Genomic DNA, 25,975 nt, shown 5'->3' on the forward strand with positions numbered 1-25,975 from the left:
TTTCTTTGATAACAAATTTCTCACAGCTGTTCTAAATTTTGCATGTTTGAGTGGAATGGCTTCCAAATGACTCATTATGGTATTTATATTAGAAAATATTTTCTCAGGTGAACTGATAATCAGGCCAAAGATTTTCTGAAACACACCAATTCTGGTGAAAGTTGGAATGTGTGTTCTCCCAGGAAAAACTATGTTTTCCATTGAACCCAAATTATTATGGAATGTTTAGATTGGCTGCTTTTAACTTGTAGATTTGCTGCTGGATGGACAGGTCCAATCTGCTAGCAAATCCCACAAGTCTGTTGGTATGCTTTAATATTGGTATCTTTCAGTTTTGCTATTAGCTGCCTGGGTCAATATGGAGAGGAATCCATGATCATAATCACCTGACAATTGAGCAGCTAACCTTTGTAAATGTGGGTACATTCATGTGTCATTTTGAGCATTGTTACTTGTTTGGTTTCAGCTTAGCATGTGGACTTACAGTCAATTGTAACTTAGTCAAAAGAACACACTTCAACTTCGTTGTGATGTGTCAACCAGATCTTCTAATTATGTCAGTACTCGCAATTTCTGTGTGAAAGAGAGAGCTTAGCTTTCAGATTTTCTTCCCAAAGATTCAGAGGGTGTGATTTTCATCTAAATCTGAGAACCCATCTGCCTTGGTGTGAAATACGCACAGTGAAATTTATTTCAAATAACCTGTTGAAATTTGCTTATTCGGGAACTAGGGAAATTGAATTTGTGCCTTGTAGCATCTCCATCAGTGCAGTGTTTTTGATCAGTGACTAACGCTTCCTAGAGTTAAACCTCTTTCAGGAGGAGATTCTTTTTTTGAAAACCTTTTGACAGGATTGAGGGGAGCCGAGGTCTCTGAGCACAAATCAAGTTTGGTCCGAACAAATGCAGGGGTTACTAACATTGCTTGGTTTCTCTCAGGTGCTGCTTTTCCATCTGTTCATTCAGTGCGCAAAAGTCCAATGGTGGAGCAGGCTGTTCAAACTGGCCCGCTGGATAACAACTTGAATCCCAAAAAGGCCGTCAAAGCTCCTCCAGCAATTCAACGCAACACACGTCAGATTCAGCAGAATCACAAGACAAATGGTACTGAAATCTTTTCCTTCAGACAATATGCCAGTGTTTTAAATTAATAGTAATTGGAACTACCATCTGCTGTTGCCTTTCAGCATCTTGGCTCTATGGAGTGAACATATATCTATTTTGTCTTAGATATAGTTGACCCACCACCTGTGCAAACGCAAGGGCAGGTGAATGATGAGAATAGAAGGCCCCAGAGGAGGAGATCAGGTATGTTACCTGATTGTAAATTGTCCAAAGTAATTGAATTTAATTCTTTAAAGCAACTGAATTGCCTCTTTTGCGTTACTGCTGTAATGCAACCTTTCATAGAAGAATCAAGATTAATTGCTCCTAATTAATTCATTATACTTCTACTTCAGTTGAAGGCTAAAAGAGTTCAACAGCTCTATGCATGAAAAACTAAAAGAATTACAGTGAAAGGACATTGGTATAATAGTCTACAAGGATCTGAAGTCTTATGGAGTGATATGACTTTAGCAGCATTAGCCGAGGAAGCTGTGCTGGTCTAGGAGAAATATTTCAAATCTAAGTAAAAAATTAAAATGAATGAGAATGCAAGAACTTATTTCTATAAAGTTCCGTAGAGTAGAAGTTAAGCAAAATATTTATTCATTAAATAGAATTATTTTTCACTATGTTTCAATACAGGTAGCTCTCAACTTATGACCAGAATTGAGCACAAAATTTCCATTGTTAAGCAAGACAGTTGTTAAGTGAGTTTTGCCTCATTTTGCAACCTTTCTTGCCACAGTCATTAAGTGAATCAGTGTAATTGCTAAGTTAGTAACACAGTTGTTAAGTGGATCTAGCTTCCCCATTGACTTTCCTTGTCTTAAGAGCACAAAAGGTGGATCACATGACCCCAGGACACTGCAAGCTTCATAAATACATGCCAGTTGCCAAGCATCCAAATTTTAATCATATGACCACGGGGATGTTGCAATAGTCATATGTGTGAAAAATGGTCATAAGTCACTTTTTTCAGGGCTTTGTAATTTTGAACAATCACTAAGAGTATGGTTGTAAGTCGAGGACTATCTGTATAAACAAGATTCAGAAGCAACATTTCCTGAAGTTTCTGATTTGATGGAAGTCTTCTGCTGAGTGTAAGGTGATCTCCGTCAAATTCTAGGTATTCATGCCAGTCAGGCATTAATAGAATGAGAAGTACCAGATCAGCCAGCTTGCTGGCATCACTTCTGTGGAATTCAAATGTGATTGAACAACACAGCATCATGCATTGCCTTGAGCAGGGAGCATGTGAGGTCAAGCCTTGCTTTGTCTAAAATTAAAATGAATTCTCACTAGAAGATTGTAACATCTTTTGTTTAGGAAATAGAAGAACTAGGAATCGCTCCAGAGGACAGAATCGACCAGCTGCCGTGAAAGAGAATACAATCAAGTTTGAAGGTGACTTTGATTTTGAAAGTGCCAATGCACAGTTCAACCGAGAGGAATTGGATAAAGAATTCAGGAAGAAACTTAATTTCAAGGGTTAGTATTTTGGCTGTTTCTTGTATTCCAGACACACACACACACACACCACACACACACACACACACTCCTTGCTGTGAATGAAAAACAATATCTAGTACAGGGGTCTCCAAACTTGGCAACTTGTAAGACTTGTGGGCTAACTCCCAGGATTTCTCAGCCAGCACTTGTACACTTTCAGAATTCATCAGCCAGCCATGTTTGTCTGAGGGATTCTGGGAACTAAAGTCCACAAGTCTTAAAATTGCCAAGTTTGGAGACCCCTGATCTAGTAATAGTATAACTTGTTTTTATATACGCACATTTAAAATGATTCGTTCTCTCTCCTCCATCCTCCATCAGATGATAAAGTTGACACCGGAGAAGAGAAGGGAGAGCCTACTGTGGCTGCTGAAAACTGGGATGACAACCCAGATGAAGACCTACTGGGACCCAACTGTTATTATGACAAAACAAAATCTTTCTTTGATAACATCTCCTCAGAACTGAAGTCTAGGTAACAGAACTCTAGCAGCTTTATTTTATCTCTTGACACTAATTATGTCAGTTTAATATTGTTTTTGCCTGATATCCTGGTATATTGAGCAGAAATAGGCTTTTCAGCAATGTCCTCAATTCTACAGTCCCTGGTCCTTTTCCAGTTGCAAATGAATATGTTTCTCAGTTTTGTACTATAGTGTAGATTTTCCCACAGCCCTTCCCAGATTATTTGAAACCATGCTTGAAAAGTCGTAAAAGCATTTTTTTTATGTCTCTAAAGTACTCTGCAGTACTAAAGGTTTAAAATTTGGTAAGCAGTCATTGATGGGGATGAGGAAGAAATCTGAGACCAAAAGAACTTGATCAACCAAATTTTTTTTAGAAATCCTTGGATTTGAGCCTTAATCTCATTTTTGTGTGATGGGAGTCCAAAATGTTTAGAAACTCTACTCTTTGGGGCTCTTGATATCCTTGTTTCTTAACTTTTACCAAGTTCTGTCTTCAGTTAAGATTTTAATAATAGAGGGAAGCAGAAAAAAGTCAAATGTATATAACATATTCTTGGCAGAAACTTCTCATAAATACTGTTGTTTGGTTACTGAATCCTTTATGCCTAATCCATCCTTCTGAATTACTTGATCTACGTGTTTTGGAAATCTCAGCCGCAGCAATATGATTTGGAATAATTTACAATCATAAAGCGCATTTTATAGGATATTTTGTGACAGTCTTTTGTGTGGGAAATGATGCTAAGACTTTAGTCTTAGTCTTTGCTTGAGACAAGAGTTTTACAGCAGGAAGTTCAAGAAAACTGGACTGTAACAGGAAAACTGGTTACTTTTGTTCTTTAGTTCACGGCGTACAACATGGGCTGAAGAACGGAAGCTGAACACAGAGACCTTTGGTGTTTCTGGGCGATTTCTCCGTGGCCGCAGTTTTCGTGGGGGATTTCGTGGTGGAAGGGGGTCTGGAGCTGTGCGGCGAAGTCAGGCTACTCCCAGAGTTGGCACTGGAAGAGTTTGAATTCTGCAGGCAAGTTACAAAATTTAAGTATTTTAGGTTCATCTTTCTTAGAGCAGCTGGTATAAAGAAAGAAAATTAAATGGTTTGCTTATAATGAGTCTGTTCCTCAAAACTGATTAGACTCTTCGGGGGTATTTAAAGTAGTGAAATATTTGCTTTTATGGTGTTGCAAGCTTTTCTCATGGGCAGAACTTTTCAAGGTTTTTGTAATCCTCAATTTATGAACGTAATGGAACCTTACGTTTATAAGTTTTTGATGGTCATAAAGTGGATTGCCTGATTTTATGACCTTTTTTGGGGGGTGATGGTTAAGTGAATACATGGTTGTTAAGCAAATGCCAGTCATTAAGCGAACCACTGCTTACTACAGGACATTTTATGCCAAAAGAAAATGGCAGGTTTTGGTGGAAATCATATATCATAGTTGCATGACCAGGGGATGCTGCAAGTGTTCAGAAATGTAGGCCAATTACCAGGCACCCAAAATGCAATCACGTGACTGGGAGGGAGGGTGGCCATCGGATCTTCAGAACCAAGTCTTACTTGTAACTTTTGGGACATCTGCTGTAGCTTCAGTCACTCACTTAAGTGACCAGTCATAAGTGGAGGACTACCTGCACCTAGTTAGCCTTTAGAACTTAAAATACTTTCAGTGTACTTTTAAAGTGATTTCAAGCAATCAACACAGTTGGAAGGGACCTTGGAGGTCTTCAAATCCAACCCCCTGCTCAAGCAAGAGACCTTATACCATTTCAGACAAGTCTGGGAATTGTAAACACCCAATGCCCTCCAATTCTCCTGTTTTTACTTGTCCCGTATGCCTCCACCACCCCTTTATTATTCATTTGAAGTAAACAAGCATCCAGCAGAGTAAGGTAAATAAATAAAAAGAGTCAACTTGCAATGAGATGAGCAGCAAATAAACTTAATAAAATTAATTTATTGTATATTTGAAAAAAAACAACCATGTCTGTTTTATTTTAGAGCTTTCAGACACATCGCTATGAAGTTGTGTACATAGGAAGGAGGGAACAATACAAACTTGCTGCACTTAAAAAAAAAAGGATGGATGAATGAAACTTTTACCTTCACAAGCCTAAATTCCGATGGGATTATTGCTAGTCTGTCACAGCAGATGGGAGCACTGGGATTGCTTCAACAGGAGTGTGCTCGGGAATCACCGGTTCAAGGTGTTTTTTTTTTTTTCTCCCAATTTTTCTCTTTTTGCGGGTGAGGGTCTTTTGCAAGTAGTGCAAGGAACCTGTGCTGCTGCTTAAGTTCTAGCCACTGTTGTAGTTGAACAGAGGGAGGAGTGCTTGTTCTATTCCTAAAGAAAGCGATGCAATTCTGAACTCTTCCAAAAAAATGAAACCAGCAACTTAAAATTTGGAGAAGAGATAAGTCTGCTGGTATCCTTTTTCTTCTGACTTGTATGCTTTTCTCTTCACCTTCCTTCCCTTCCCCCCTTTGGAGCAGATTGTTTTGATGTCTAGAAACCAATTCTAGTGCAAACATGTTGTGCGTGTGATGTAGTGATGGGATTTGTCGCTGACCATGTTATCTGTAATTCTGACTTGCTGCTTGAGAAATCTTTCCTCTGGAGTTTTACACACTGCAGAGTTGCTTGGAGTGCTGGTCACCCCTCAGAAGAATTAGTATCTCGAAACTGATCCGGGAATGAATGCCGTTGTCTATTTTCTAATGATGAGCCATTCTAACACCCCTGCAGATTTTCTGTAGGCGGAGAAGGCTTAAAACTTAAAACTTAAAACACATCATGCCCTTTCAGCGAATCTTGAGGGATCCTTTTTATCTCTTGGATTTAAAGGGGAAAAAGTTCCAAGTTTCACATTCTCTCAAAAATGCGAGATGCAACTTCTAAATGAAGCTTGGGCTCATTCAGTAAAATTCAGTTGCTCTTCACGTCCCCCAACTTTATAAATAGTTCATTTTTTTTGTGTTTTTAAAATAGTTGTGGAGGATATGAGCACACAGGGATTATACACTTGCATGGAAATGGGTAAAAAGCCTTTAGTAATAGGTTTGTGCCACTTTTGTTACCTTGTAGAAATATTCTGTTGAAAGGTTTCCCTAGTGGAGGCCGCATCCCGCCACCTCCATTTCCATGGCTCCCCCCTAGGTCTTGCATTAAGTTGGTGTAAAGCTTTAGTTTCTTTTGTAGGCCTTCATCGCAAAGAGTGACACGTTGTGGTGAGGTCGCATTATGGAGTCATGTAAATTGTAATTATAAATAAACATGTAAATGTTTAACTGTTCTGATTTTGGGTTTTTTTTTTTTAAGTTTTCAATGAAAAGACTTAATGCTTGCAAACCAGGAAGATGCTGTAATTAGGATGCCCAGAATTAGATACATGATTTCTTGAGTTAAGAAAAAACACATACACATGCACACATTGTCTCCTTACTTCAAAAGCACTTTCATACAATATGTTAACCGCATGTCATTTAGTTTGTTCTTTATTGCTGAAGTTTCAACATTTTCTCCTGCGAGCCTAGTGACTTGCTCCTTAAATTTCTATTTTGAAATATAAATACTTTTGCCTGGATAAGAGATGCTGAAAGGTTTGGAAAATAAAATTTTAGCAATGATGAAAAATGGATTAGGTTTCCTTTTAGAGAAACCAATCTGAAGCCACCAGTTTAGTATTTTTAAATACTTAACATTTATGTCTTACAAAACATAACCTCATGCTATACATTGCTGCAGTTTGTAGGGACACTCTGAAGGAAGAGCAAAATGATTGCTTAAGAGGGAAAAATATCCTTGCAAAGCACACCCCCTGCCTGTAATTGAGCAAAAATGACAAGATCCACCGAGTCTAAACAGTTCTATATTTTTCATTGATTTCTGCCACTTATTAAATATTTAAAACAGCTAAATTTGATGATGCAGCTCAGGTTTTTTTTGCCAAATTTAAATTCAAGGTTGGATGATTTACACATCCCAAGATGTTCTGTGAAGATAGTAATTCACCTTGCAAAGAAGTCAACATTTGCCCCATGTAGACTATTCTTATTGACACTGGTTCTACAATATACCAACTTTCTAGTCCTGGCTATACATGTGATACTTCCAAGGGGAATCTGTGTTGTTTGTAACAGCAATAGCCTCTTGCTTGCACAATATTGCTGACATGCCATTTGAGTGCTCGAGATTATAGATGCTGCCCAGATAAAGCAACACTGGGATGAGCACATTTCCTTGAATTTGGTAATTGGCAGTTAGCATTAATACTGATGAATGAAAACCCATTAGAAATATATCCTTTTAAAACTACTTGCTCTGAAAGTATCACTGGTAATGGAAGCATCCTGCCATCACTTCAGAAGCCAAGTTTCTTCTGTTTTTAAATCATGTGAAACACCTATACTGAACTTGAAAATTACCGTACTTTTCCATTCATTACAATTACTATATCCTAGTCTCTTGAATCTTTTGTGAATTTTGCACTTGTGCACTACTTATCAACTTCGAATTGAACCTGGCAGAAGCCATTTTGCTATTCCTCAGTTCCACATGGGGGGAAGGAAAAGGAGGATGAAATACATTAGGCAAAAAACAACTTTCTCATGGGAATCAAGGTAATCTCTACAGATGGTGGATAGAGATGGGAAGGAGTGCCTGGACAGGCCACCAATTAACCTAATTGGCCAACGTGACTTTTGGGGAGGGAATTATTTCCTATTTTAATTGTACTGAAACCGGGGAAGCATTTGGAGTTGGTTTTACGTTTGATCATGCTGATATGATGTATCCAATAAAGAAGTTCTTTTGAGGAAGACCTCAGCATCCGAGTTCTGATATTCTTGGGTTCGTTAGTCAGGATCTTGACACTACTTTTCAAAGGCTTACAAGTATTCTCCAGTACATGTACACTGCCATAGGGCGTGGTTCAGACCTGTGAATCTTGGTTTTCTACCTTACATTATTCTATCTGGGCTGCAAAATCACAAAGGACCCATTATTGAAGGAAGATATATAGAACAGTTGGAAAATAGGGACTATTAAGTTGAATCATTGGAAAAAGGGGATTTTCTGTAACAGAGCAAATAAGCATTTCAACAAATTATATATATATATATATATATATATATATATATATATATATATATATATATATATATATATATATATATATATATATTTGTTGAAATGCTTATTTGCTCTGTTACAGAAAATCCCCTTTTTCCAATGATTCAACTTAATAGTCCCTATTTTCCAACTGTTCTATATGCAAATACTTTTCATCATACTGCATCCTTTCCCCACAAAATATACTTGATATGTATGTTTGCCAATTCTTTGAAGTTTTGGATTGTAACTCCCGTGACTTTGATGATTGCCTGGAACTGACAAAGGAACAAAACCAGATTAGCTTGGAAGAAAAGGGCTCAACACCAATATATTTTTCAAAGAAGCAAGACGACGGTAACATTTTCATAATTTCAGGGTGACATTACAACCATGGTCCCATCCGGAATCTGTATGAGAATTTCTACGATTACCTGCCAAAATGATTTTATTAAAATTTACTGCCATGCAGTTAGAAATCAATTCACACACAGATCTACTGTCAAACGTTCAACAGAGATCAGAAGTTTACATGTTATCTTTCATATTTTAAGTGCAAAACTTCAGTATGAACCATTTCCACATCATGCTGGAGTGAGGTTTCAGCAATTTTAGGCTTTGTCAGTCATTTCCCTGATGTATTTTAATAAACTGGAACAAACATTAGCAATGCAGCAGCGGTGATAAACAGTAATAGAACAATTAGTAATAAAAGGTATCTTCTATGTCAAATTGTGGGTTCCTGAACAAGTTATGAAAACATTTTCGATTTTTGTTTAGAAAAACTGGTATTATTGCAGTCTGGCTTATATATATACATATACATATAAGAATGGAGCCTCTTCTAGTAACAAGCTTAAAAAAACAGGTGGTTTATTGTAGACCTCTTAAAAGGGGCAGAGAACAAGGAAATAGAATGCTTACATATCTATACAGACTCATGATTGATTTAAAAACCAAAACTAAAGAAACTCATTCATCATGTTGTAGTTTTCTTTTGTTTCTTCTTCTCATTCTCTTCTTTCTCTTTTTCAATCTCAGAAACATATTTTTCAATTTCATCAGGGCTCAATATCTAAAGGGAAGTGATGAAAATACAATCAATAGGTCAGTTTCAAATATTATGTAACCAGAGTTTTCATTGTGGACTGTTCCCTGACAAATCTCATCCTCTGAAGGATTCTCTTTGATCCAATGGTAATAAGCAGAGTAACACTGCAGTTAAGCAAGCCAGGTAAGGGAAATACAGATAAATCAATTGCCTATTTTATTCATCCCCATCTTTTCTAGTCCTGTTAGGTCAAGGACGCTGCTGTTAACTAAATGAAAAACCGCTGTGCAATATTTTTTTTCATTTGAGACAAAATTTCAAATTGCATTTATAATGTTCTATAATAGGGGTCCCCAAACCCTGGGCTGTGGACTGCCACTGGGCTGTGGGCTGCCAGGAACTGGGTCACGTGAGCAAGCAAACCCCATTTACGCATGCACAGGATCCAGACAGCACATGAAACCATGCCCTCTACAGGCCGTGGAAAAATTGCCCTCCATGGAACCAATCCCTGGAGCCCAAAAGTAGGACCATTATTCTGGGACTGAGGAACTCTGGGAGTTGAAATCCCCACATCTTTAAGTTATCCAGTTTGAAAAACCTCTGCTTTCATGTATATATGAATTTAGGAAAAAAATTGAGTGAAACAGAACAATTTGCAATGAATTATTCCTTTATTTAGGCTTCAAGTATGTATAGAAGTCAATTATCTATTATTTATTAGGAAGCCACCCCCTTTCAAGTGCAGGGCTCTTTTGCAAGCAACTATGATATACAACCCATCTTCAAAACAAAAAAATAGTATTATTTAAGTCAGCTTACCTTGAGAGGTTGGTTTCTTCTCATAACAGCCAGCTCAATATTTTTTCCACCAGACTGTACAACCTTAAAATGTGGAAATTTAGAAAAACAATTTCCTTACAAATGTGTTACAATTGAGGATTTTTTTGCAATGAAAGATGACATCTCATTTGAACTGCATGTCAAATCTAAGAGTGCTTCAATCTAATAAACTTAGAACACCCAGAAAAAATGTCTCTCTTCCAAATAAATCTTAGAACCAGGCTAAGAACTCTGGACCTTAATTTTACTGAATGAAATTAAAGTATATTAAATTATTAGGCTTGTTGTTTATCAAAATAATCAAGTTAGGAACAATTCAAATGTTGTCGCTTACTTCAAGAAGGGCTTTGATAACAAGTTTAATTGTCAGATCATCAGTTTCAATGGCTTCATCAGTATAGTTTTTCTCCAGAAATTCCCGCACGGATTTTGCTCCTCTGCCAATTGCATTAGCCTAGGATAAGAAATATACTTGGCAAAGCTTGGCAAAATGATGAAAAATGTCAATGAAATATTTACATATTTAAATGTTTCATGTGAGAGCTTACGATGCCTCCAGCTAATAACAATTATCAGATACTATGACCCCAATTAACATCAACAATCCCCTAACATGCAATATTCTTAATGAAAGAGATAAGTTCTTTTTACCACAAAGTGACAAAGCCAATTGATGGCTATATTCCAGGTCCAATTACTGCATACCTCACCCTGAAATTAATCTACTACTCCAGGGTCTAGGGAAATCAGACAAAAGTATTTTGCAGCAAGACAGGCCCACAATATTATGATGCCTGTCCTATGTAGCAGGCTCCCTTAAGACCCCAGCTCCTCTCCTTCTTGAACAACTGGCTTTTAGGGAGACCCACTGCAAGTGTGCTTTGTGTGGTTCAGTTTGTTATATTGTACCTTTGCTATTGTACTACGATTCCTTTTAATTATTTGGTCAAGGGTTGAGCTTTAAAAGTTACTATATTGCTCTTCTTCATTATTGCTGGCTACCTGGAGTTTATATGTAAGATGGGTAACCATATGCATTTTCTATATCTAAACAAATATTTTTAACAATGAGGCAATTCCAATTGTTGACTGGGAAGTTCTACAATGCTATCAATATCAAAAAGAAGACACTCCTATAAATAAGAGAACGCAAATGACAATAGAACTTTAACCAAATAGTTGCTATAAATTATTTTGTGCCATTTTTGGCTATTTCTCCATTGATTTAGCTTTCATTTTAAAATGTACTTATTTTATTTATGTATTTATTTAATTCTTTTGCCACCTATCTTGCCTTGGGTCTACTTTTCTAGTAGCCCATTAAATCCTAAGCAAAGAACTAAATTTGCTTAACCATGTTCCATTTTGCAGGGTTCACATATCTTGTTAAACCAAACCAGTCACATTGTGGTTAGTATGATACACGAACCTAGTCTAACTCTGGTTTCTCCATATAAATAAATGCAGGAAAATACACGGATTGTGAATAATAGGGAATGTACTATTTTGAATCACAGTATGGTTAAACAGTTTTTAAAAAGAGTATGATATCTAATCCAGAATTGGAGACGAAGGAATGAGAAATTCCGGTTAAACTGTGTAATACTTTCTGATCTTTCATAGATTATGAGTGTGAGAATTAATCTGATGGAAGTATTTACTTATAGGATTTAAGTGCTCCTTCATTTTCATCTTCACAAAATCTAATGGGTCAACTCACCTTCCAAGCATGGTATGTGCCAGAAGGATCAGTCTGATATAGCCTTGGAGTTCCATCAAAATCAAACCCTACAATAAGGGCAGAAATACCAAAAGGTCTGCGGCCATTACTCTGGGTGTATCGCTGAAGAAGAACAGGGGGGAAATGGTGTTATGAAAATAGAACTATGATAAATGCCAAGTGATGTAAAAATTCATGAACAAATACTTGACAACTAAGTAATCAGATTATGTTCTGAAGAAGAGCTCAAAAGATTTTAAGTGCAAAAGTCCCTATTTCAGACAGCAGTTCAGAGTTCAAAACAGAGTGAATTTGAACCTTAGCTCCACATTAAAGAAGCAAAACATCTGAATGATCAAACAGCACTGAAATACTTCCAGTAAGTACAGAACAGATGTTTCAAACTCAGAATATCATTTTCAAATCCATGCTTTTTGAAAATTGCAAAACAGTACTCTATAGTTTTTGGAAAACATTTACTAGTAATCAAAAAGATGTTGAAGAATCAATATTTTAAATCTGTTTGCTCATTAATCTATTAAAATAGTCTGGAATTTGGATTTTTTTCAAATGCATATTTAGGAACTGAAAGGTATCCTTATCATACCCTTTAATTAAAAGAACATCACTAAGTTGTCAAAGACAGAAGCAAGTACAGGTAGTTCTTGATTTACGAACACAATTGAGCCCAAAATTTATGTTGCTAAGTGAAACATTTGTTAAGTGCCACAGTGATCCATGACGCAATGGTTAGAGTGCAGTACTGCAGGCTACTTCTACTGACTGCTGCCTGCCTGCAATTTGGCAGTTCGAATCTCATCAAGGTCAAGGTTGATTCAGCCTTCTATCCTTCTGAGGTGGGTAAAATGAAGACCCAAATTGTTGGGGGCAATATGCTCACTCTGTAACCACTTAGAGGGGGCTGTGTATATAAGTCTAAGTACTATTGCTATTACTAAGTGAGCTTTGCTTCATTTTAGAATCTTTCTTGTCACAGTTGTTAAGTGAACCACTGCAGACAGGTTAGTAGCACGGTTGTTAAATGAATCTGCTTCCCTATTGACTTTGCTTGTCAGAAGATTGTAAAAAGAGATCACACGATCCCAGCACATTGCAAAGGTCATAAATATGAGTCAATTGCCAAGTGTCTGAATTTTGATCACATGACCATGGAGACGCTACAACAGTTATAAGTGTGAAAAATGGTCATGTCACTTTTTTCAGTGATGTTGTAATTTTGAAGCCACTAAATGAACAATTACAGGTAGAGGACTACCTGTATTAAAGTTGCAAAAAAAGATCAAACATAGTATCTAATAACTGGAATAGGAAACATTATTTCCTACTATCTTTCATTACCTTTAGGGGGGGGATTAGACTTTATTTTTGCCCAATAAAAGCAGCTATATTATATTCCATTTTTGCCCAAAGTTTGCAACAAAAACCAAGGAATGAATATGGCCTTTAAAAAAATGTACATACCTGCTTCAGGCTAGCGATATAACGGGTAATATATTCAACAGTGACTGGATCTTCCACTGTGAGTCTATGGCTTTGACATTCCACTCGGGCCCTATTTATAACTATCCGGGCATCTGCGGTAAGACCTGTAAACAATAGTTCAAAATATTAAAATTTGCTTTTAGCAAAATAGACAGATAAAAAATATTTCTATTTTAGTAAGACGGTTAAATGAATTATTTATTTTATGCCCATGTTGATCCTATGTTCCAGGAAAAAAATTCTTTTGATCTGGATATATGTTACGTGTATTCCCAGCACACTTTCATTATGATATCTTATGAGTTCCTATGTTCGATTTGGAATGAAAAAGAACAGAGGAAAGGTTAACCTGACAGTTTGTGACTGCCATTCCTCCGCTCATATTGTTAAGATTGTTTAGTTTAGAAAAATAAATAAAAAAGGAGTGTTGTACCCTAAATCTGACTGTTAAGTAAAAAGATGAATCAATGCTACAGAATTCTGCCTTTAAGGGCTGGCTAACCTGATTGGTAAAATCAGGAAAACTTAATTGCAATAATCTAGTGGACTAGTGGTCTAACAGCAGTTTTAATCCTATTAAATCCACCCCCACCACCAGGTGGGAGGAATGGTGGGCGGAGTAAAACAAGGAAACTCTGCTACTGAAATATCTGACAGAAGAATGACACTATGATATTCAAGTCAAAATAATTAAATTTCCATTAATAGAAAGATGACATTTCTGAATATATATATCCTCAACATTCAAAGTAGAATACCATTTGCTTATAAAGATTTGGATTTCAAAAACAAATCATAATCAATTTTAAAGTACTTTTTTTTTAAAGGAGAGGTTTAAAATAGACCTGAAAGATAAAGAAAACAGTCCTTAATTAGGATGTTTTCAGAACAATAGAAGAGAAGGAATCCCCAGATTTTTTTTCCTAGCCCCAATATTTTTAATTTGTTGAGATTCTTTGCAAATAATAACAACAAAAGGATCCACTGGAAGGTAATTCCTAGCATTTGTAGCAAGCAATGCACTGGCTAAGAATTCTTAGATGTATAGTCTCACACAAATCTAAATAAAAGTGAAATTGGGAAAAGGCTGAAAATCCATCCTTAGAGTACCTGCAAAAGCCATGCAGACATTGTCATCAAGGGCACAGATCTTTCGGACAGTTCTCTCATCTTGCAGTTTCGCTACAGATTTTTTCTCCACGCCAAGAACTACAATATCTTTTCCTCGTACTCCAACCTGTAATATGAAATGAAGGAGTAAGTGCCATATCAAGCACCCTTCCCATATATTAGTAATTTTTTAAAAAAAAATGTCAATAGCAAAACAAATGCCTTTTTATAATTTCAGACTAGAATCATTCCCTATTCTACTGTGGTGGTTTGGCTTCTTAGATTTAACCTAGAACTTTAATTTATCCTAAACAAAACTTGAATCAAAATAACTTTATCTGATATGAAAATTTGCACTTTAACATGTATGACGTTTCTCAGTGGTTTTAACAGGTAACACAAATATATACAAACAAAACCATCCGTGCAACAGCACCATCTGGAACAAGCAACCTTATATGTGCCCACTCTCATGGTGCCTCCTATAGTATGGAATTCAATTCTGATCAACCCCAATCAGCACAACCAATAAAAAAAATTGTAGCAGCCACCTATACCAACTTTATTTACTTGTTCTATATCATACCTTTTTACTCTAGTGAATAGTCAGGACAATTTTTTAAAAAACATGAAAACTGGGGGGGGGGAAACAAAAATATAAGTTGAAGGCATCTCTCTTCAAAAGACAGATGCCTTTACAGATTTTTTAAATGATGAAAAAATAGGATCCCAAGGCATCTCTTAAAGAAGTGCATTCTAATGTCTGGAAACAATATCAAAAAAGGCCTTCAAGAAATCTCTCTCTGACAATGAGAACATTTTCAAAGAGCCCTCTCCTTTCATTCTAACCTCACAGGAGAGGTTACATCATGAGACTCCTTTAGTAATTAGATATTAAACTGTTTAGGACTTCAAAGATTTACACTGAATCTTTAAATTGTGTTTGGTAAGCAGTAAGCATCTGGTACACAAGATCATTCTATGACCACCATATCACCCATTGGTTAGCAGCTTACTTGCCCCATTTTTCACCAATTGCAACTTTTAGACACCTTTCAAGGGCTATCACTCATCAAACCTGTTGCAGCAGTCAGGAGAATAACCTGAGCACAATTTGCCAAATCTGATTTATTCAAGAAGGGTTACAGCTAGTATACTACCTTTAATGGCAGACATACTCAATATTCAGATCTCCCAAGCAAATACAGTGAAACCTGAGGGCTCTCCCACTCAAGAGATGCTGACTGTTAATCCTAATTTATTTTCTTATTAAGGAGAAGCATCTCCTTTTTCCTGAACTTCAATTTAACCTTGTTTCCCACTCCAAAACGTTAGTGATTTTCCCCTAGCAGTTTTATTACTTGAGCTTGATATTTATCTTCCAGCATTTTCCTCAAGCGAGATTGAGAAAAACAATAAGCATTCTGAAGTTCTCTTTAATTTTAAAACTGAGTCCAGTAGAACTTCTCAAGTAAAGAAAACAACTACACAAGGAAAAATATACTGATTCAATCTAAAATGTCTTTCAAAATTCCATCTTCCTATAAGTACATTCAGGCCCATCATATTGAGGCAACTTGCCTCAATTATTTTTTAATCTTAAAAACACAGGCTACAATATAGGATTGCATATACACACTGGCTATACCTGTTTGCTCACATCCAGCAATTCAATTGCTTACTCTAGGCACAAATATTTTATTTCACTCAGCCACGTTTACTTTTTTATATTGTTTTACTTATTAAACAAGGTTAACAAAGCCCCTCTCTCTATAACTAGGTTTTAATTCTTCCAACTTTTAACCAGAACTGTTGTACATTGCTCACATTTAGTTCAGTGATTGATAGAATGTCTCTAATACCTTTAACTCCTTGAAAAAGCCTGCCTCCTCAATCTGAAATTCCTATTTCTTAGTTTTGTAACTATAGCCTCTTTTCTGATCTAGTTCAGTCAAGACATTTTTTTCTGTCAATCCTTTCTATGGATTGTCTTAGGATTTTCTTATGTTGTGTTCATTTCTGGACCTGACATTACTTTATTTGATTAGGAACCTACCCCTTTCCATTTCAGGAATGTTTATAACTAAATAAAATAAAATGTTATACTTTAAAGCTTAAAACATAAGCAAACAGTATTTTTTTTAAAGTACAGTACTGGAAAAATGAAAAAGTTCTTGCCAGAGAGATAAGCTTCACCAAGAGTCTGTGTTTCACTTTCTGTTTCCCTTTAAATTACTTAGCTTTGGAGAATAATCCTTAGTTTCTCTGCAGGATAGAAAATGTGTCAACAACAAACCTAACTTTATCTAACCCCTTCAATATAAAACAATATTGTCAGAGGATGAACCCAAAGAAACAAAAGAGTTTCTCACATATAGCCCCCACTCCACTCCTTTTCTCTGACCCCCTGCTAACATCACACCAAACCACAACGTTCTGTATCACAGTTTGTGTAGTTACCCCAGGCTTCCTACAACATTAAACCAAAATTCAGACAAATTCTTTAGACGCGCACAACAAAGCTTACAAACCAAAACTCCTATTATGGCATTGTATACTGTGGGGAAACACATGTATGCCTGTGCTATACATGTACACCTATACCCACATATAAAAGGGATGCGGTGGCTCAGTGGGCTAAGATGCTGAGCTTCAAATCCCTAGCACCTCATAATGGAGTGAGCTCCCATTACTTGTCCCAGCTTCTGCCAACCTAGCAGTTCAAAAGCATGTAAAAATGCAAGTGGAAAAATAGGGACTACCTTTGGTGGGAACATAACAGCGTTCCCTGCCCTTTTGCCCTTTAGTCATGCCGGTCACTTGATCAGAGACCTCCACTAGAGTCGGGAACGACTAGCATAGATGTTCGAGGGGAACCTTTAACTTTTTTTACCCACATATATATCTTATGGGTTTAACACTATCAAAGTCACCTCCCCCCCCCCCTCGCCAGATGTGTACAGCCAAAAGTCAAGGCCCTCCTTGATGATAATTCTGGAAAATCCAATCCCAAAGTGCCTGAAAAGGAGGCCCATCTTGCCCAGCCCGAAAAGGGGCCTTTATTGGAAAGAGGCCCCTCTCCTTATTAGAACCGTCTCGAAGTGCGTCTTTTCACCCAAAAGCTTTTGGCATTTTATTTATAAACCACATTATTATGAATGAATGAATAATAACAATAACAACTTTTATTCATTAAACATGAAACTCAGTCAACTCAACATTTAAAAATGTTTCATAAATACCGTTGACTGGTTGTTGTTGTTGTTATTATTATTATTATTACTATTATTATTACTATTACTATTATTATTATATTTGCAGTTCAGGGAAATAAAAATGCACTGCCCATTGCAAAGATCTTCTAGAATTGGGCTGAAGAAGCAATCGGACAGCCATTTGTCCGGAGTGGTACAGGCCGGGACTGTCTCCAGTTCAGAGCAGGGGTGGGGGTGGACTAGAAGACCTCCAAGGTCCCTTCCAATCAGAGTCAGGCCTTCTAAATTAGAGCCTTTCCTCAGCCAATCGATGGGAAAGTTCAGGCCAGCGCTCGGACGGGACGGGCCTGGTCCACGCGGGACAAGACCGAGGCCCGGGGCTGGAGCCGAAGAACATTGGGCCGGTTCTGCCAGTAGGGCGGGGGGTGGGTGGGTGGGGGAGCCCTGCCGGCTGGGAGTGATAGGAGTTGGAGTACAAACGCGTCCCCTGCTCCGCGAGACCGAGGCCCTTTCCAACCTCTCACCCCCACCCCTCAAATTCCCTCAGGCGCGCCTTTTCTTTACCGCGGTGGAGCCTTTCTTCACGGCCTCCTGGGCATATTCGACCTGAAACAGGTGCCCGTCCGGGGAGAAAACGGTGATGGCCCGGTCGTAACTCATGACAGCGGCGAGACGACAAAAAAAGCGCCGACCGGAGCCGACAATGAAAGGAAGCAGCAGCCGCGCGAGATATTCCTTCCTCAAAAAACAGCACCGTCACCTTCCCTCAGCGCGCATGCGCCGGATGCCGCGCGTAGCACGCTATTCACGCAGCGCTCATACGCCGGTTCCTCCGCTTTTATCCCAGGCGTTTATAAGCATATGGGAGAAGGGGGGGAGGGGGAGGAAAAAAGACTGATGCCTTACGTCAAGCACGTACTTGGCAGCCGTAAGCGGCTCGACCTATCCTCGTCGCCGACGCTCTTGGCCGGACGCAACGCTCGAATGGGATTGGCTTAGCTGGCTGAGGCGTAACCCAACCTGTCAGTCCAATGCATAAGGAAGCGTACCGGGCTTCCTGGTACTCTAATAGCTTAGGCGAGGTTAACGGGTGAAGAAGGCAGCCGCCGGGAAAGCTTGGCTGACGCTACGCAGATGACGTACGCGCGTGTCTGCTCCTTCCACCTGCCGCTCCCACGCACTTGGCGTAGCGCTGCCCTTCTTCCCCCGCCCTTGCTACGCACTTGGCGCAGCGAGATGCTCTTATTGGCAAAAATCAGGGAAGAGATGCGATTCGCTCGCGACAGGAAAGCCGACAACAGGGATGCACCATGTGCAGGGCGGAGGGGGGAGGAGAGGAAGGTGGATTTGGAGAAAGAGGAGGGGGGCAGAGAAGGAGGAGGAGGAGGAGGTGGAGGCGAAGCCGCTCAGGTGGCTCGGCCGCTCTCTCTCTCTCTCCCTTAGCCCCAGCTCAGCCGCTGCTGCCTCGCCGCCTTTTGCCTTGGCGTGCAGAAGCGGCCAGGTAAAACCAAAAAGGAAAAAAAGGGGGGGAAAGGGGGGGTGTTGCGCGGAAGAACTCTTGGTGCAATGCCGCAGGCTGGTTGTTCCAGGCTCAGATTGTACCATTTCCTCCGGCTCCCCCTCTATCGTGCACTGCGGCGCAGGCTCGCCCCCCCCTCCCTCGCCTCTTCTTCTTTTTTTTTTAATTTTTTTTGCACGGCAGAAATAGCGGCCAGGAGATCATAACAAGATTAGGGCAGCCCCGGCAAAAGCCCTCCTGCATGCCTGACCCGTCTGGGTCGGAAAAGGCAAGCGGACGCCGCCCCTCCACCCACCCCACCATGTCGGTCGCCTTTGCTTCTGCACGCCCGAGGGGCAAAGGAGAGGTCACCCAGCAAACTATCCAGAAGGTAACGGGGGGGGGGGAGCCGTCGTATATATGTATGTATGCATGCATGTATGTATAGAGATAGATAGATAGACAGAAAACGGGAAGGGAGAGGAGGAAGGGAGAGGGGTGGGTGCTTTAATAGGGACCACCAGCCGTGGGTATCCCAGGGAGGGAGGCGTGCATCCAGCTTCCCCGAACCCGCTCAGCAGCTGGAGATGCACCGCTTCTTCTTTTTCCTCCTCCTCCTCCTCCTCCTCCTTCGAGGCTCCGGCTCCCACGGGCGTTTGCAAAAAAGGAAGCTGCTGTGGCCTGTGGCTGCAGCTGCAGCTGCAAGGACGGGGGCAAAAAAAAAAAAAGAGGCAGAGAACAAAGCCGAGCTCGTGCAAAACCCTCCCGAACCTCTCGAAACACACACACCCCTACACCTCTTTATTTGGGGGGGGGGGGTCAGCCCGGCTTGATTACAACCCCCCCCCCCTTCCCTTGACTGGCCGGTTCCGGAGAGCGACGTCCTGCGAGGTTTCGCTCGCTGGCGGGCGCATTGCAGAGCCGGGGCTCGGCCGAGATGCCGGGGCGTCGCTTTTGACAGCGCTCCAGCCTTTGCCGGGCGGGGGGGGGAGGGAGGGAGGGGGGAAAGGAGGAAAAAGGGCGAGGAGGGTTGAGAAGCAGCCCCCCCTCTCCCTTCTCTGCCCGACGCATCTTTTCTTGGAGGTGGGGGGGAATCGGGGATCAACGGGTTTTGTGTGATTTTGTGTGTGTGCGGGTGTATTTCACGCGAAGTGCGGCCGTGTGCGCGCCCGGAATGGGGATCGGAGGGGAGGCGGGGGCTTTATTATTGTTTGCGGGTGGAAACGCGTGCAGCGGTGGCCAGCTCCTCGCCGGGGGGGAGTTGACGGTATTCCCTTTCGGGGTTGCCTTTTGGGGGATCGTCTGTAGTTCTCTGTAAGGCTGATCTCTTTCTTTCTTTCCATTCATTCATTCATTCATTCATTCCGGAGGAAATCCCTAAAAGCTGATCGGGAAGGAAGAAACGACTGGGATAGGGGTGATTATGAGATACTGTATAGGTTCTCCTATTTGAGCAGGGGGCTGGACTAGATTTAACAGTGTTTCCCAACCTTGGCAACTTGAAGATGTCCGGACTTCAACTCCCAGAATTCCCCAGCCAGCGAATGCTGGCTGGGGAATTCTGGGAGTTGAAGTCCGGACATCTTCAAGTTGCCAAGATTGGGAAACACTGGACTAGAAGACATCCCTTCCAGATTCTATTCTGTTCTGTTCTGTGCGCTCTTCTGGATGGGAATTGAATCCCTTCCTGATCTGGAGTAAGGAAAATTTCCCCTGGGGAGTTTGGGACAGCACAAAAAGGTCCCTCCAGATGTTATCCCCACCCCCCACTCCCCACCCGTTTCCCAAGAAAGGAGCTAGTCCTTACTACTGGCCAGGCTGGATCTGCTTGAGGCTTAAACAATACCTGGGATTTTCAATGCTTGCCCCCTCCAGCAAGCCTGCCACCCACCTTCCCAGGAGCAAGGCTGGTCCACTGGGCTCTCTTTGGATGTGCTGAGACTACATCACCCAGGAGCCTCAGCCATGAAGGTGTTTTCGGAATCTTGAAAGAAAAGCTTTGACGTTTGTATCTGTTGTGTTTGACCACGAGGTGGAGGAAGATGAGAAAGAGGATGGAGCATCAGGCGGAGGGATGTGAGGAAGAGGATGGAGCATCAGGTTGGAAGGGACCTTGAAAGTCTTCTAGTCCAAACCTTGTGCCATGGTGGATAAATGCCTGTCCAACCTTTTCTTGAAAGTTTTTCACTGATGGACCACAAATGGAGCATCTAGGAAGTGGATGTTCACTGCTGAACAGCTGAGGCAGTGGGGGACCAGTCCATTTTCCTCTGTTGCAAAATGTTTTAACAGATTAACAGAGTTGGAAGAGACCTTGTAATTCATCTAGTCAAACACCCGCCCAAGCAGGAGACCCTACCATTTCTGAAAGATAGCAGTCTAGTCTCTTCTTGAAAGCTTCCAGTAATGACTGGAACTTCTGAATGGAACTTCCGTTCCATTGGTTGATTGTTCTCACTGTCAGAAAATTTCCTTATTAGCAGGTTGAATCTCTCCTTGATCAGTTTCCATCCACTGTTCCTTGTCTGTCCTGGTGCCTTGGAAAACAGCTTGACTCCCTCCTCTCTATGGCAGCCCCTCAAATATTGGAATACTCCTATCCTGTCTCCCCTGGTCCTTCTCTTCACTAGACTAGCCATGCCCAGTTCCTGCAACCGTTCATCATATGTTTTAGCCTCCAGTCCCCATGGTTGCTCTTCTCTGCACTCTTTCTAGAGTCTCATATACTTGTCAGACATACCGCAGTTTGTACTCCTAAACAGAAATGATCCTTGGCTCCATTTCTTGAGAAAGGTACAGTTTTATTTATTAGAAGTCAAGTGTATTGCAGTAATGCATAGCCAGAACTGAGAATCACGCACTGAAATCCCTAAGTTCAACTTTTTCCTCCCTTAATTACCCCCCCCGCGCTGACACCTCCCCCCCTGTCCAATCAGGTTGAAGCAAGATGTCTTTAAGAAGTTCATTTCAAGTGTATGCAGCTGCTTTTATCTCCCAGCGGGGTGACCTTGAAGCAGTGTCTCAGGAAGATGCAGTTAAAACTTTCGCTTTCCCTCCTAAAGCATTTCTCCCTCCCATCCACCATCCCCCGAGTCCATGGAAGACTGTCAACACATGGTAATGATTAATGAAGCTCTAGCACGCGTGAGGTGGCAGCTGACAGTATTTAAAAGAAAAAAAATCATCCGAGACATCATTCTTACTATTATTGGCTGGAATCAGTCTTGTTCAGGATGAAGTCGTCGGACAGTGAGGAGGTTGGGGAAGAGCATGGCCCAGTCCTGGAAGCTGGGGAAGGCTCGGACAAGGGCTCTGCGTTGGAAGCAGAGAGGAGGCCGAAGCCATCTGGCAGTGAACAGGTGCCTACGGAGCTAGACAGCAGTGAGGCAGAGGAACAGCTGGAGCCTGTTCCCAGTGTGCGCATGCGCAGAGATGCCAGAAGAAAAGAACAACTCAGAAATCAGGGTAAAGTCACAGGTGTTTGGTCCCTCCCGTAAGAAATAAAAGAGGAACGAAAGGGGAGTGGGCTTTTGCAGGAAACAATTCGTTTGTTCGGTCATTAGATTTGTTTCAGGAGTGTGAAGATCTGTCCGTGAATCTCAGAGACTCTGTGCCCAGTCTTTCCTTGCACAGCACCTCATTTGGAAACTATTTACATGGCAGCTTTCCAAGATAGATAAGGTCTGCAGTCATAAACATTCCTTTGAAAGACTGTTTGCCGGGCCTTGCTGAAGGTGAAGGAGAGGAATTCACATTCGTTTAATAAAAGTGGTTTTGTTGGGACCAGGACTCTGCCTCGTGCTTTTTGGAGAAGCCTAGGTCAGAACACTCTGTGTCTCTGGTTGGATTAGGAGTGTCCTAATTCATTACCCCAAATGTTACACCTCAGTAGCATTCTTATTTAAAGGTAGTCCTTGACTTACGACCACTTGCTAAGTGAGACAGTTGTTAACTGAGTTTTGACCCATGTTACAATCTTTCTTGTCACAGTCATTAAGTGAATCATGGCAGTTGTTAAGTTAGTAACACGATTGTTAAGTGAATCTGACTTCCCCATTGACTCTGCTTGTCAGAAGGTCTCAAAAAGTGATCCCATGACCCACTGTACCGTCATAAATATGAACCAGTCCCTAAGCCTCCGAATTTTGATTACATAGGGATGCTGTAATGGTCGTAAGTGTGAGAAATGGCCATAAGTCATTTTTTTCAATGCCATTGTCACTTTGAACAGTCACTAAATGAATAGCTGTAAGTCAAAAGCTGTATGCATATCTTTGTTCTAGTGACCTGTTGTTGTTGTTGTTACTTGTGAAGTCGTGTCTGACTCATCGCGACCCCATGGACAATGTTCCTCCAGGCCTTCCTGTCCTCTACCATCCATTTAAGCTCACACCAACTGCTTCAGTGACTCCATCCAGCCACCTCATTCTCTGTCTTCTTTTGCCCTCAATTGTTCCCAGCTTGAGGCTCTTCTCCAGTGAGTCTTTCCTTCTCATTAGGTGGCCAAAGTCCTTGAGTTTCATCTTCAGGATCTGGGCTTCTAAAGAGCGGTCAGGGTTGATCTCCTCCAGGACTGACCTGTTTGATCGCCTTGCAGTCCAAGGGACTCAATGCAGGAGTCTTCTCCAGCACCAGAGTTCAAAGGACTCCATTCTTTGGCGCTCAGCCTTCCTTGTGGTCCAACTTTCACAGCCATCCATTGCAAGTGGGAAAACCACAGCCTTGACTATACACACTTTTGTTGGCAGGGTGATGTCTCTGCTTTTTAGTCTGCTGTCTAGATTTGCCATCGCTTTCCTCTCCAGGAGGAAGCGTCTTTTGATTTCTTGGCTGCAGTCCCCATCTGCGGTGATCTTGGAGCCCAGGAAAATAAAATCTGTCACTACCTCAATTTCTTCCCCATCTATTTGCCAAGAGTTGAGAGGGCTGGATGCCATGATCTTAGTTTTCTTAATGTTGAATTTCAAGCCGACTTTTTCCCTCTCCTTCTTCACCTGTGTCAAGAGGCTCAATTTATGGCTGCAGGGAAGCCCAAACTTTCCATTGTCAAACAGGGCAGTTGTTAAGTGCATAGTTTCCCGTTTTCCAACCTTTTATCACAGCAGTTGTTAAGTGAATCATGCGGTTGTTAAGCGAATCCGTCTTCCTCCATTGATTTTGCTTGTTGAAAGCTGGTTGGGAAGGTGACAAGTGGTAATCGCATGGCCCTGGGATGGTGTATCTGTCATAAATGTATCCCAGTGGCCAAGCGCTTGAATTTTGATCACATGACCATGGAGATGTTGTAACGGTCGTAAGTGTGAAAACTGGTCATAAGTCACTTTTTCAGTAACATTGAAAGGTCACGGAGGATAAGTTATGGCAATCTCATTGAAATCATCAAGGGAATGCTTTTATTTATTTATTTTCTGAAATAATTCCCAAATGAAGGCAAATATGCGTTTGCCAGGATAATGATGGAGGATCCAATTTGGGTCGGTCACTGGGACCAGAGGTTTTGTTGTGGCCCGCCAGCAACCAGTGGAGCTGGCAGGAGAGTCAGCCAGTGAGGAGGTTGGGGAGGAACATGGGCCAGTCCTGCAGTCTGGGGAAGGCTCTGATGAGGGCTCTGTGTCAGAGGCAGAGAGGGGGCCAGAGCCATATGCCAGTTATCAGCTGCCTTCGGAGTCAGACATCAGTGAGGCAGATGAACACCTGGAGCCTGTTCCCAGTGTGTGCATGCACAGAGTTGCCAGATGAAGGGATCAGCTAAAGAACAGGGGTCGACTTAGAAGTAAGGCCACAGGCGGACGATAAATGGCCCCTCCCAGAGGAAATAAAAGAGGAGCGAAAGGGGAGTGGAGTTTGCAGGAGACAATTAGTTCACTTAATTGGTTTGTGACTCTCCAAGATCCTTTCCAAGTTTTGCAGCCTGGCAGCTCTCCAAGCCAGAGAAGGTCTGTGACCGTAAATCCTCCCTCAAAAGACTTTGCTGGGTGTGAATGAGCAGAATTCACAATAAATTAATAAAAGGTTTTTTTGTCAGAACAAGGAGTTTGCTTCATGCTCTTGGGAAGCCTCGGTCAGAACAGGTTTAGTCCAGGCATAAAATCCTCTTACCTTCGCTACCGGTTCGGAACCAGGAGCGCATGCGCAGAGCGTCCGTGATGATGTCTCGGCAGGTGAGCAGAGCCTCCTACCATCACCACTACCAGTTCACCCAAACGGGGGCGAACTGGCAGAATAACACCTCTGGTTTAGTCTTCTGAGCTTTGGGATTCCTGCTGGAGCCCATCCTCAGGAAACGTCTCTCTAGCAGAGTGTATGCTTTGGGAAGCTCCCGATTCCGAAAGCTCAGAAGACTAAGCTTCTAGTCCTGGTCATTGACCCAGATTGGATCCTGTAACAAATGGACATCTATGGAGATTTTCCATCAACCAGGCCACAGTTTGCTCAAAAAAAATCAAAGGTGCTTTTTTCAAAAGGCAATTGGACTTTGTTTTTCTTTCAAAACGTTTTTCGCTTCTCACCCAAGAAGCTTCTTCAGTTCTGACAGTTTTGACCGAACTGAAGAAGCTTCTTGAATGAGAAGCAAAACATCTTCAAGGGGGGAGGGGAAAGCATCTTTGGGACAACTACGTTGACTGCTAAAGAAGAGGAAGCGTAGTTCTTAAGGATGACATCAAAGTGGCAAATTGCCCACTTACTACCATGCCTTGTTTGGGTTTATACATAAAAAGCCATGTTTGCACACACACTCTAGTCTGTTTGATTAACTCAGCTGTGATTCATGGAACTCACACATTTTTTTCTTGCTCTCCTTGACCTCCCCACCACAGCTGGAGCTTAACGTGCTAACCTAAAA

At 41.1% G+C, this 25,975-nt stretch overlaps 3 protein-coding genes across 7 annotated transcripts in view; 2 read left to right on the forward strand and 1 right to left on the reverse strand.

Moving 5' to 3' along the window:
* LSM14B (LSM family member 14B) overlaps positions 1-6,374 on the forward strand; it is a 30,155-nt gene extending 23,781 nt beyond the window's left edge. For 2 of the 3 annotated variants that reach the window (XM_087720544.1, XM_087720542.1), the window contains 6 exons: positions 940-1,104; positions 1,231-1,308; positions 2,434-2,595; positions 2,938-3,091; positions 3,927-4,107; positions 5,083-6,374. In XM_087720544.1, the coding sequence (XP_087576670.1) occupies positions 940-1,104; positions 1,231-1,308; positions 2,434-2,595; positions 2,938-3,091; positions 3,927-4,098 (731 nt within the window). In that variant the 3' untranslated portion in view covers positions 4,099-4,107; positions 5,083-6,374. The remainder of the gene's footprint in view (positions 1-939; positions 1,105-1,230; positions 1,309-2,433; positions 2,596-2,937; positions 3,092-3,926; positions 4,108-5,082) is intronic. The other variant, XM_087720543.1, reaches the window with a different exon arrangement.
* A 2,247-nt stretch (positions 6,375-8,621) lies between these two features.
* On the reverse strand, positions 8,622-18,410 carry PSMA7 (proteasome 20S subunit alpha 7). Its single transcript, XM_087720545.1, has 7 exons — positions 18,198-18,410; positions 14,419-14,545; positions 13,288-13,412; positions 11,806-11,928; positions 10,420-10,539; positions 10,065-10,127; positions 8,622-9,266 (listed from the first exon to the last, which is right to left on the reverse strand). Exons 1-7 carry the CDS (start codon positions 18,291-18,293, stop codon positions 9,171-9,173), a joined length of 750 nt encoding a protein of 249 aa, XP_087576671.1. The 5' UTR covers positions 18,294-18,410; the 3' UTR covers positions 8,622-9,170.
* Positions 18,411-19,111: 701 nt separating this feature from the next.
* Positions 19,112-25,975, forward strand: part of SS18L1 (SS18L1 subunit of BAF chromatin remodeling complex) — a 39,699-nt gene continuing 32,835 nt past the window's right edge. For 2 of the 3 annotated variants that reach the window (XM_087720546.1, XM_087720547.1), the window contains exon 1: positions 19,112-19,522. In XM_087720546.1, the coding sequence (XP_087576672.1) occupies positions 19,394-19,522 (129 nt within the window). In that variant the 5' untranslated portion in view covers positions 19,112-19,393. Of the gene's footprint in view, positions 19,523-25,151; positions 25,293-25,975 lie in introns of those variants that run through there. The other variant, XM_087720549.1, reaches the window with a different exon arrangement.

Source organism: Thamnophis sirtalis, unplaced genomic scaffold (assembly GCF_051295495.1).
Source record: "Thamnophis sirtalis isolate CommonGarterSnake01/CBP01778 unplaced genomic scaffold, rThaSir2_p1.2 scaffold_7, whole genome shotgun sequence".
NCBI lineage: Eukaryota > Metazoa > Chordata > Lepidosauria > Squamata > Natricidae > Thamnophis > Thamnophis sirtalis.

Bases quoted from the DNA above. Each gene is read 5' to 3' on its own strand.
- PSMA7 (XM_087720545.1), bottom strand. From the start codon at position 18,293: ATGAGTTACGACCGGGCCATCACCGTTTTCTCCCCGGACGGGCACCTG. The intron at 10,540-11,805 runs GTGAGTTGACCC...TTCTTATCCTAG, and splicing joins GCACATACCATGCTTGGAAG to GCTAATGCAATTGGCAGAGG. The intron at 9,267-10,064 runs GTAAGCTGACTT...ACTTCCCTTTAG, and splicing joins GAAGAAACCAACCTCTCAAG to ATATTGAGCCCTGATGAAAT.